This window comes from Festucalex cinctus, chromosome 5, assembly GCF_051991245.1.
Source record: "Festucalex cinctus isolate MCC-2025b chromosome 5, RoL_Fcin_1.0, whole genome shotgun sequence".
Classification (NCBI taxonomy): Eukaryota; Metazoa; Chordata; class Actinopteri; order Syngnathiformes; family Syngnathidae; genus Festucalex; species Festucalex cinctus.
In genome coordinates, this window is record NC_135415.1 from 31,226,110 (window position 1) to 31,237,656 (window position 11,547).

The 11,547-nt window shown below is 43.3% G+C and overlaps 1 protein-coding gene across 1 annotated transcript in view; it reads left to right on the forward strand.

Annotated features, from left to right (window-relative positions):
• hmcn2 (hemicentin 2) overlaps window positions 1–10,802 on the forward strand; it is a 49,329-nt gene extending 38,527 nt beyond the window's left edge. The window contains exons 61-81 of the mRNA XM_077521432.1: window positions 59–328; window positions 1,300–1,490; window positions 1,572–1,785; window positions 1,861–1,995; window positions 2,071–2,261; window positions 3,359–3,440; window positions 3,523–3,693; window positions 4,667–4,819; window positions 4,962–5,099; window positions 5,231–5,352; window positions 5,429–5,669; window positions 5,747–5,806; window positions 5,908–6,027; window positions 6,136–6,270; window positions 6,864–6,983; window positions 7,087–7,212; window positions 7,755–7,883; window positions 7,958–8,251; window positions 9,122–9,241; window positions 9,310–9,436; window positions 9,549–10,802. Of these exons, the coding sequence (XP_077377558.1) occupies window positions 59–328; window positions 1,300–1,490; window positions 1,572–1,785; window positions 1,861–1,995; window positions 2,071–2,261; window positions 3,359–3,440; window positions 3,523–3,693; window positions 4,667–4,819; window positions 4,962–5,099; window positions 5,231–5,352; window positions 5,429–5,669; window positions 5,747–5,806; window positions 5,908–6,027; window positions 6,136–6,270; window positions 6,864–6,983; window positions 7,087–7,212; window positions 7,755–7,883; window positions 7,958–8,251; window positions 9,122–9,241; window positions 9,310–9,436; window positions 9,549–9,927 (3,518 nt within the window). The 3' untranslated portion in view covers window positions 9,928–10,802. The remainder of the gene's footprint in view (window positions 1–58; window positions 329–1,299; window positions 1,491–1,571; window positions 1,786–1,860; window positions 1,996–2,070; window positions 2,262–3,358; window positions 3,441–3,522; window positions 3,694–4,666; window positions 4,820–4,961; window positions 5,100–5,230; window positions 5,353–5,428; window positions 5,670–5,746; window positions 5,807–5,907; window positions 6,028–6,135; window positions 6,271–6,863; window positions 6,984–7,086; window positions 7,213–7,754; window positions 7,884–7,957; window positions 8,252–9,121; window positions 9,242–9,309; window positions 9,437–9,548) is intronic.
• Window positions 10,803–11,547: the final 745 nt, after the last annotated feature.

The window sequence follows — 11,547 nt, forward strand, 5'->3', positions numbered from 1 at the left end:
ATGAAATCAAAGAGGCTTGCTTATCACTTGTATTCAAATGTATGACGTGTGTCCTCAGTCCCACCCGTGCTGAGTGTGCCCCGTGTGGACTACACTGCCGTGCTGGGCCAACCAGTCAGTCTGGAGTGTGCGGCAGATGGTCAACCCCAACCGGAGGTTACTTGGCACAAAGACAGGAGGCCTTTAGTTGACGGTGCTCATAATCATATATATGCAAATGGTACGCTGGTGATCACTTTCACCCAGCGCAGTGATGCGGGGACGTACACGTGCACCGCCAAGAATCTTGCTGGCAGAACCAGTCATGATATCAGACTGCTCATTCAAAGTGAGTCAAGGCTTTTAGTTGGTTTGATCTTGTGAAAATACAATACGTTTTGTTTGTTCATTAAAAAGGCATAGAACTATAGGCCAATATGTGTTTTCCAAGGACGATACCGATATCAATTGTCAAGGAGACCGATAACCGACATTTCAAGCCGATATTCATTTGCAGTGAAAGAGAAAATATTAGCATCAAAGGAAACATTTTCTTTTAATTCTTTCACTGCCAGACGTTATCAAAGAAAAACTTTGATATGACAAAGGCTTTGATCATTGATGAAAAAAAGATACAATGCGTCCATCTGCTGGCCGTAGTTTAGAGTGTTTTAGATTCCACAGCCCATTGACCAGGCAGACGTTGCACTGAGAAAATTTAAAAAAAAAATGTTGACGTTATTTAACGTTTATGGCAATATACGTCGTGATTTTACTGATCGTTATTAAACGTTTTTGGCGGTCAAAGAGTTCATATTTATTCAACAAACAGTCGAGTTACGACATACTGGATGTTTCAACTTTACGACGCCCATGACTCGTCCGTAGCACCTTCTCTTTCGTGAACACTTTAATCACCGATTTAAAGTTGTGTCGTTGTTACCTCCAGAAATGTCCATCGAGCAGGTCAACTCATCACCGTCATGCGTGTCACATTTCCATGTTTAATTTTCCAAGCTCCTCTTTGTTAGCAGTACATGTCTGTGCGGAAACACGAAATATTTTTGACAAATATCGGTGATCTATCCCTACATAGAACCTCCAACGACAGCTGAAGTGAAAGGAAGAAAGGTGGAATTCAAATAGTTCATGAGATGAGATGTAAGAAGTGAAATAATGTTCACAATCTGAAAATACGCTGCCATTCGGGTTTTGAAAGGGTAAAGTGCATGTAAGTCTGATGATAGGAGATGATATGATTGTCGCTTTTGTCTGGCTTCAGATTTCGGACCCTTACAGTCTGTTGTCGCTGTTTTTCAGTCCCTCCTATGATTCTTCCTGGGCAAACAGAGATGTCAGTCATTCAAGGCTTTCAGGCCTTGTTACCTTGCGCTGCTCAGGGTTCACCAGATCCCAAAGTGTCATGGGAAAAGGATGGCCAAGTTTTGCTCAACCTGCCGGGCAAATTCACCGCCCTGCGATCCGGAGAGCTGATTATCGAGAGGGCAGAGGTGAGCGTGAGAACGTTAACGGCTTCGACCTCGGCCCAGTCTGGGTCCACGAATGAATTCGCTTTTCTTTTTCTGACATAGCCGGGAGATGCTGGAATGTTCACATGCGTCGCCACCAATGCAGCAGGATCCACGAAACAGGATGTTCACCTTTCCGTCAACATGCGGCCTGCTTTTAAAGAGCTGCCTGGTGATGTAACATTGAATAAAGGGCAGGATCTTGCCTTGTCCTGCCAAGCTCAGGGAACACCTCCGCCTGTCATCTCCTGGACCGTCAACAACATACCTTACCCAGGTAGCATTTACTCTGAATCGTGCTCTGCTTTACTACCAAACGTGTTACTGATTTAGGATTAATCACGTTTTGTAGGTGTCGCGGTAGATGAAGCAGGCAGGAACACCATCATAATCGACAACGTGACGATGAGCGATGCTGGGACGTACGTGTGCATCGCGGAAAACAGCGTGGGCTCCGTCCGGGCGCTCTCCTTTGTTCGCGTCAGAGGTAAAACCTGATGAGCGGAAATCATGGCCGAACAGACGCTCGTCTCAACTTGATACCGTGTGCCCGCTTTCTTAGAGCCTCCTGTGCTGAAGGGCGAAGCCCACATGTCTCAAACGGTCATTCAAGGCGCCTCCGCTGTGCTCGACTGTCCAGTCCACGGAGACCCCAACCCCGTCCTCCGCTGGCTCCGAAATGGAAAACCTCTGCACCGCTCCGTCCGCATGCAGACGCTTCACAATGGATCATTAATCATTTACAGCGTCAATGTAAATACAAAGTTTGCACATTTGATTCAAGTTTGAATCGTGTCGCTTTTTTGAGTGAACTCGAAGAGGTCATTTTTTGCGAAAAGAGGCACATTCATGCCATCCGTACTTCGTCTGTGTTGCTGACGATCGTCTCTGGCGGCGTCCTGCTCCCGCCGCAATCTGATTGGAGGCACTTCAGTTAGAAACTAACAGCATTAACAACAGGGAGGAGGTCGACGGAGAACTAGATGTTCCCAGATTCTGGCCCTCTAACGTCGTTATGTCGTTGAGCTGCTGCTGCTGTAATTGCGTAGCCTGCAGCTGCGATTCTCACAGACAGATGACCGTTCTTCCCACAGTGCACTTTGTGTGAGATATTCTTCGATGTGGTTCCACAACATTTTGCTAGTCACATAAACTCACAAATTCACAACAGTGCCATCGTGTTACATCCTTGTCCATATATTGTCAGTTCGTAATATGCTTAGTTGACTTGATATTGATATTTGCGTCCATGATTATGGATGGTTGTTTATGCCTTGTGAATGACCATCTCTCACCCCGTCAGCTGGCGTAGGCTCAAGTGCACCCAGGACTCTGAACAAAATAAGCGTTGTCGAAGGAAATCAACCGAAAAAAAAGACAATAATATGTTCTAGCCCCACTAATCTAAATATGGTATTGTGGTTAATATTGCATTGGTGGAATATGAGTTAAGCAGCAAAAGCCAGTCGTTTGCAATCCATGTCAGAGGGCGGCCATTTTGTCACCTGCTGTCGACCGAGGATGACATCAATGTTACACAGGTCTCCGGTAACCAATAACAGCGCAGCTTCAGAAAGCAGGTACTGTGATGTCATCTTAAGTCGCAAGAAAGTGTCAAAATGGCCGCCCCCCTGTGATGAATACAAATGGCTGGATTTTGCTTCCTAACTCATATTCCAAAAATGTGATATTAATCCGAATGTCATGCTTAGACTAGTGAGGTCACACATAACACATTATTATTGTCAACAACTGTTTCAGGTTGACTTCCACTTTAAAGACTCAGTTTGGTCTTGATGGTTTGTTTTTATATGGCAGCTCATCGTAATGTCCGTCATGTGAATCTACAGGCTGCAGATGAAGGGGATTATGAATGTGTGGCGGAGAGTGAAGCGGGCTCAGCTGAACGGACTATTACGCTCAAGGTTCAGAGTGAGTTTTGGTGAAGTCATGACATCACTTGTGACTGCTTTTTATGAAAAATGGCTACAATCATTTTGTCCCTATGTCTTAGTTAATGGAGGCTACTCCGCCTGGCAGGACTGGGGTCCCTGTAGTAGCATATGTGGTCAAGGTTTCCAAGAGCGCAGTCGACTTTGCAACAACCCAGAACCAGCTAATGGTGGACGATCATGCAGCGGACCAAATATCGACTCCAGGAAATGTCAAGCCGGACTTTGTCCAGGTTAAACCAAAATACTATATTTGTCCTCGTTATGTACAGTTGGTACAAAACTCTACTTATAGATTTACTTGAGTTTCATGTATCAAGCACACCAAACTCATTTTTATATTACAGTGTTTTTTTTTAACTGCTACCTGAACAGCTTTCTATAAGGCAAGCAGTTTTGGATTTGACAAGATTTTGGGGTGGTCCAAACCCTGTAAAACCCCTACAGTGAACAGCAGCCGAATCCAATCTATACACAGTAGAATCAACAATGCTGGGAATCATGTTCACTCTAGAGTTAGTTAATTTTTCGTGTTAAATTGTGGTAACAATGTGCATTTTTTAGTCAGTTTTTAGTTATTTTTACAATGAAATGTTAACACTGTGGATGGAGTTGCTTTAACACCAATTCAACTACACTTGGTCACAATTTAAATGTAACTCTTTAAGTGTTAAATTAACACTGGCGTTTGCTGTGATGCAATCATTCAGAACCAAAATAGCAACATGTCATAAGCTGACCATTTTTATTAAAGCAGTTGCTTGTGAATTATTTATGTGATAAATTCACAACGTGGCGGAAACCATTTTTGCTTATAAAAATGAATCATCTTTATTCGCTACAGTGTTACAGAAAGAAATGTTAATGTGTTTAATTAAAAATAGTTAATTGTGAAATGTAGAAAAGCAGTTCAGGCAAATTTAATAGCAATTTCATTTTTAGTATATGCCGCGGGCCCCTCTCTACCCCTCCAACTATTTGCGTACCATGACGCTCATGAGTGAAGCTATTTTGAGCCCGGATTTTGTATTTATTTTTTCCCCACCCAAGCTTCCACGATGGAAGAAAACACATCAATTGTATTTTCACACATGGCATTTCATCACTGTAGACACAATGGGACATTTGTTAGCTTCCATTGTCTTTCTCTTTATCCTTATACCCATATAGCACTGATGATTTTTTATTTTTTTTTTCTGATGAAAGGTGAAGCCCCCCGCAAGACCCGAGGCAGCCTAATAGGCATGGTCAACGAGCGGGAGTTCGGAGTGTCCTTCCTGGAGGCCAACATCACAGATAACGAAGAGGAAGGCGGCAGCACTTTGCAGGCCCATCTTGACAACATTCCGCCAAGTGTGGGTTAGTGGTCACCTCAAATAGTGCAGAAAAAAAGTGGTGGACAGCACCACAAGGGACATCTTTATTTTGGGGAACATAATGCTCTCGTGTACATTCTACTCCTGCTGTCATCCAGTTCATTGATTTGATGGTCATGTGGTAGGTCCCTTGCTGCGGGTGCTGGTTTCTGTTTTTGCGCCGATCTACTGGACCACGGTGCTTCAGAGAGCGCCCACAAGGAACGGCTACGCCTTCACAAATGGCCAGTTCAGGCAGGAGTCTCAGCTGGAATTTGATTCAGGTTTGTTCTTCTATTTGAATTGCACCAACTGACAAAAGTGTCTCGTCAAAACAACCACAAGATGGCGTCACTGACTCCACTAAACTGACTGTGTCAAATATTTGAATATGGTTTGTAATCCCTTCAACCAGGCGAGGTCCTTCGTCTCACCCACGTGGCCAGAGGACTGGATTCCGAGGGAGTTTTACTGATTGACGTCGTAATCAATGGATTTGTGCCTCCTTCATTGACAACCTCTCACGTGAGCCTCCAGGTGTGTTCACAACTTGTCATCAGAGGATTTTCAGCAGTTTTCCCCATTTCTAAAATGGAATATTGCGGTCCTGTAGGAGTTTGATGAGTCTTACGTGCAGACGGGCCGAGGACAGATGTACTCGTGGTCATCGCAGACCCACCGGAGGGGAGGCGCCCCCATGGTGCTGCGCTGCAATCACACCATTATTTACGAGGGTGAGGACGATCGTCAGGGCCCGCTGCTCCAGCTGTTGAAGGTTTCCCAAATCAAGAGTGTCTACAATATGCTTACGCTTATGCTGGACTTCCACTTCACTGCCAGCCTTCTCATACCAGGTAAGAGGAAAGGATTTATTTTATTTTTTATGTTTAAAAGGGAAAAAGATATTCACAGTGAACGCTTCTGTTTGCAGAAGGTCATGAAGAAACCTGCCCGAAAGGATTTGTCCTCGACACAACCTCATACTGTGCCGGTAGGTGGCCTCCGCCTCCTTTATGGTTTGGCAATACTTAACGTTAAACACATATCATTGTGCCACTTTATTATTGTAATTGAACGTGTGGTTATGATTAGATGAAGACGAATGTGCCCTTCAGTCTCCCTGCTCTCACTCATGTAACAACATCATGGGAGGATTTTCCTGCGTCTGCCCTTCCGGCTTTACCATCTCCCCGGAGACCAACACATGCCAAGGTGCAAAAAAAAAGACACACACAATATTCTTTTAGTAAGCACTGATTGGGTTGATAGGTGCTATTTTATGCAATACATCTTAAAATTGCTATCTTTACACATCAACAGATATTGATGAATGTGCCCAGAGCTCACACATGTGCCACTACAACCAGCAGTGTGTCAACACAGTGGGCACTTACCGCTGCCAAGTCAAGTGTGGAGCAGGATTTAAGCCCAGCATTACAGGAAACAGCTGCGAAGGCGAGTCCCCCACCCTTTTTTTATTTGGATTTTTTTTAAATCCACGTTCACTATTTGATGTATCCATTCAATGCCTAGATGAAAAAGAGTAGAGAGAACAAATAAACCCTGGATGGATGGATGGATAGATAGATAAGCTCAAAAAATCAATATTGCAATCCATTACTTGTGGGCCTCATTACAATACACGTACCGATATGCAGGCATCATAATCGATATTGCTCATTAATTTTAAATAGGCAGTTAAAGCAAGGTTGCTCGCTTGGTGGTAAACCAGAAGAGCTGCTAACAAAAATATTTTTGCCATCCAGCGTAATAAACATATCACTTAGGTATACATATGACTGTTAGAATTAAAAATGCAAATAGATTTATGTAAAATATTGGGATACATATTGCCTTAAAGATCAAGTATTTGGATACATATGTATCGTGATACGTATCGTATCATGAGGTTGTTGACAATACCCAGCCCTAATAGATCGATCCCATCCCTAAGGGAAATGGTGTGGTCATGAAACATAATCAATAAACTAAAAACTAAAACACAGTAGACTGATTGCCGAATACGGATGCCCAATTTTGTGTTTCAGATGTGGACGAGTGCCGCGAGTCCACCCTGTCACCGTGTCAACATCAGTGTCTTAACACTTTGGGTTCCTACCGCTGCATCTGCCACCCTGGCTACCAGCTGTCAGGACACAAATGCATCGGTCAGCCGTTTCGACACAAAATGCTTCTTTTATAACACACAACACGCCGGGATACTGGTAGCCTTTAATTTGAATGATTTCATTTTTTTTTGGTTTTAAATAGACATCAATGAATGCCTGAGGAACGTGTGCCCAGCTCACCAGCAGTGTCAGAACACTGACGGAGGCTACCAGTGTTTCGACAGCTGTCCTGCTGGCATGACCACGGCAGAAAGTGGAGTGTGCTCTGGTTAGTGTCTGTTCATCCTCACTTCATTCCTTCTCAAGAATGTCCACGTCCATTCCAGTTTTCTACTCGACAGATTATGTAAGATTATCGTTGAAAGCTCCAGGAAAATTTGGAAACACTTTTTTTTTTTTTTTTTCCCCTTGAGTGGGTAAAGATGAGGACGATCCCGTTGGCATTGCGTTTTATATTGTGTAACTGAGTCCGATTTCACAGGAAATCTGCTGCATCGCTTAGCGGCAGCACGTAGCCGTTGCTTTGCCTCCATAAAGTCAGCAAGGACCTTTCGTGAATGCTATAATTTGTTGCGCAGATTTCACAGAAACAGACTAAATATAAAGCCACATTTCAAACAAGTAGTTCCGCTCGCCACGTTACATTTGGAGTCGTAACCTCTGATGTGGCTCGTGTTTACACCTCAGGAGGGTGTAGCCGGCATGCCGCTAGTTTGCATCAGGTTTGTAAATCGTGTAGCTGTAAGTTTGAACACTCTCACTTGTCGTATTTTTACAAAGTTGTCGGTCCTTTTCTCGATTGTTTTTCAGATATTGACGAGTGTCAAGATGGAAGTCACATGTGTCGCTACTCTCAGATCTGTCAGAACACAGTTGGTGGTTACGGGTGCATATGTCCCAGAGGGTATCGTTCTCAAGGAGTTGGTCTGCCATGTTTGGGTAGGACGTTGCTTTCTCTTTCAAGTATTTGAGTGATGTGCCTTTGTAGTCATTCCTGTCTTGTATACATCCAGACGTGGATGAATGCCTGCAGACGCCAAGCCCGTGCGTCCATCAGTGCCGCAATGTGCCCGGCAGCTTCCGGTGTTTGTGCCCACCCGGAACTGTGCTGCTCGGGGATGAACGCTCATGCGCAGGCCTGGAGAGAGGACACGTCTTCACGAACGGAACCAGAGTCAGAGCCAGACTTCGGCCGCAGCTGGTGTCAACCCTTGGCAGGCCGATTTTTTCCCGTCCTCACGGCGTGTCTCGAATTACCAGGCAGAGCTGCCCCGGAGGATACACCAGCAGAGACGGCAAATGCGTTGGTGAGCTTGCGTCGAAACGCCAGTAGGGATGTAACGAGATCCAAACGTCACGATACGATATTATCACATTATAAAGGTCACGATACGAGAATTATCACGATATTGTAAAAAAATGAGCTCATAAAAAATAAATAAATAAATAAATTGTGCTTTTGTACATAACAGCAATGCATATAAACAACCTACAATTTCTAATAACACTTAATACTGAGGCACTTACTTGCTAATGCACGCGCGCATATTGACTGGGTTCACAAGCGTATTACGTTAACCATTAGCGTGGATTTTAAACATAGAAGGGCCAAAGAATGCCTTGTGAAAATTAAAATGCATCCGCTCCCGTTCATTCACCTGTCTTTGTAGTTGCTGTAGTTGAAGTTGAATGAGCCAAATACAACTGCTACAGTTGTACGTACTATATGTTAAAATAGTCATCTTTGAGTATCATTTAATCTTGAGCCTGAGCGTTCACCTTATGGAAATCAAAATATGGTCAACTCCTATGATGAAAATAGTTCTTGTTAGCACACAGTTGTATATTATTATTATTATTATTATATTTTAGCAAAAAAGATGAAACTTCAACTCACGCCGCTGCTCTTTGTTCCTCACAGTCTCGCGGTACCGCTGGTATGAATTTTTAAGACTAGTGGCAATCAGAAAGTCACTGCTATGGTCTCCAAAACCATCTAAACCAAAACCATAGTATTATATTGTAGGACCTACGTAGATGTATGGAGACTGTCACCATGTCAGACGGATATTTTGCTGCTCAACAAACATTGACTAATCGGTTCAATTACACGAATACAACCGGAGAACATTTACAAGAAAATCAACACTCACGATATTGTCTTGTCATTTGTATAGATGTGGATGAGTGTCTGCTCAGGCAACCCTGCCAACATGAATGTCGAAACAGCATTGGCAGCTTCCGCTGTCTATGTCCTCCAGGCTACCAGCTGCTAGCCAATGGCAGGAACTGTAAAGGTAGCAGGAAATCCGTTTGTGATCTTTCATCACAATTACAACAAATTAAGCTTTCTTCCTCTCTCTAGACACTGACGAGTGTTTAGAGCAAGGCGTTCAATGTGGCCACAATCAGATGTGTTTTAACACCCGAGGAGGATATCAGTGTCTGGACACTCCCTGTCCTGCATCCTACCAGCGTGGAAGAAGCCCGGGGTAAGTCCAAACCAAAACACACATTGTGATACGACCATCTATAATTGAGATTTTATTGCAAAAGCATTCCAATGCCTCAACATGTCCCTCTCCTCTCTGGATTCTTTGAAAGGACCTGCTTCAAGCCATGCGGTCTGGACTGTTCCACAGGAGGCTCTCCTCTGCTCCTGCAGTACAAACTGCTCACGCTTCCCTCGGGCATAGCAGCGAATCACAACGTCGTGCGGCTGTCCGCTTTCTCCGAGTCAGGCATTCTGCAAGAACGCACGTCCTTCGTCATACTCGAGCAAGAATCCGAGACGGGTGTGATGGGGAAAGCTTTTGGCATCAAGGACGAAGCAGGCCGGGGAATCATCTACACACTGCGGCTTCTGGACAGACCGGAACTGGTGCGGCTCAAGGTGCGGGCCGCCGCCATTTCGCAGCAGGGCCGTGTTACGTACCAGAGCATCTTCATCATCTACGTTTCAATCTCGGCGTTTCCCTACTGAGCATCTGCTGCTTCACATGTGACCTCTCGATACTTTGAAACCAAAGGCAACACCCCAGAAACCCGAGCCTCGGGTGCATGATGTCTTCCAAAGACACTTCAACATATAGCATATCATGAAGAGGATGCAGTCAGATTCTGAGGTCTATACCCATATGTGACTTATAAATCCCGTAAAGACTGAAGAACTTGACATTGTCACCGCTGATATGCCTGACCAGAGAAATGTGAATGGAAAGTGCAACGTCATTTACGAGTGATCAGAAACTACTAAGTGAGGGTCAATGTCTGGTGGTACTGTTATTTGTCATGTTTAATTGTATGAAATTGCATAAAAGTCTGTTTTAAATTGTCACCATTAATAACAATGGACAATATTGACATTAGTAATTTTCTATCCCGCAATCTTAAAAACATTCATTCGGACTGCTTGAGCCAACCGTTGAACGTGACCAACCAGAGGAGCGAGTGTAACAATGTGTGATAGCTTTTCATCCATGCAGCTTTTTTTTTTTTCATACCATGCAGCATTTTTCAAATGTAAATATGTGTCAAAGTGCCTTTCTGAATGTATCTGAGTGGACTTTATTGAGGCGATGACTCAAATGGTGCTACAAAGAATACAATTTTTACATGTATTGTCTGCATTTTACGGGTTGATTGATGCAGCTCCAAATGGAATGTCTTTTATTTAATACATGACATTCAACACAATGCTGATCATGGGATTTTGTGGTGCAAAAAGAAAAAAAATAACCTATGTTTGCCTGTGGAAAAGAAACATAATCAAGCATTGACCATAGACGAACAGGGTTAACGTTCTATTCACTGTAAACTGTTGAGTATTTTCAGAAATAAAAAAAAAGACAACATTTTTGACGCTTTCTGTTATCCCAGTGATGTTCCTATTATCATTAGTAAAAAGCAGAGAAACAGCACTAGAGAAATGGGTGTATTTTGTTTTTCTTTTGTTTTTTTGGACTGACAGCAACAATTATTTAAAACTGACATTTACATTCAGAAGTGGCCTGTTAAACCATATACAGGACTGTCTCAGAAAATTAGAATATTGTGATATGGCTTTTTTTTTTTTTTTTTTTTTTTTAACTCAACTGACAGTCCTAATATGTCGATATAAGTGTGCATATGTGTGTAGCCTATATGCAGTACGACATGGGCATTAAATTAGGTACAAGTTAACATTAAATTACATTTGATGATACCTGCAGAAGCCCTGTTATAACTATAGCCACTATAACTATAAACAAATACACACTGGGTCGAACATCTGTTTCCAAGACGAAACGTCAATGTGGAAAAATGCCTTTCGTCTTAAAAGTAAATAATGTGTTTGTTAAGGATGAAGTGCCGAGCCTGAGACGTCCAGATGAAAATGAGTTTTCTATTAGGGGATGGAGTCCCAGCACAAAGGTGCTCCTGCTTGTGCTGGCTACTAATAAAAGCAAGAGTCGAGGTACGAATGACGTCAACGCCAGACAGCATTTAAGTTCCACAGCAGAATGATCATATCCAGCTCAACGACCGGTATCTGGAAAAGCAATAAGACAACAACTATTTCCATGAAAATCTGCTCTCCAAAAGACTTTTGTACACACGGAAG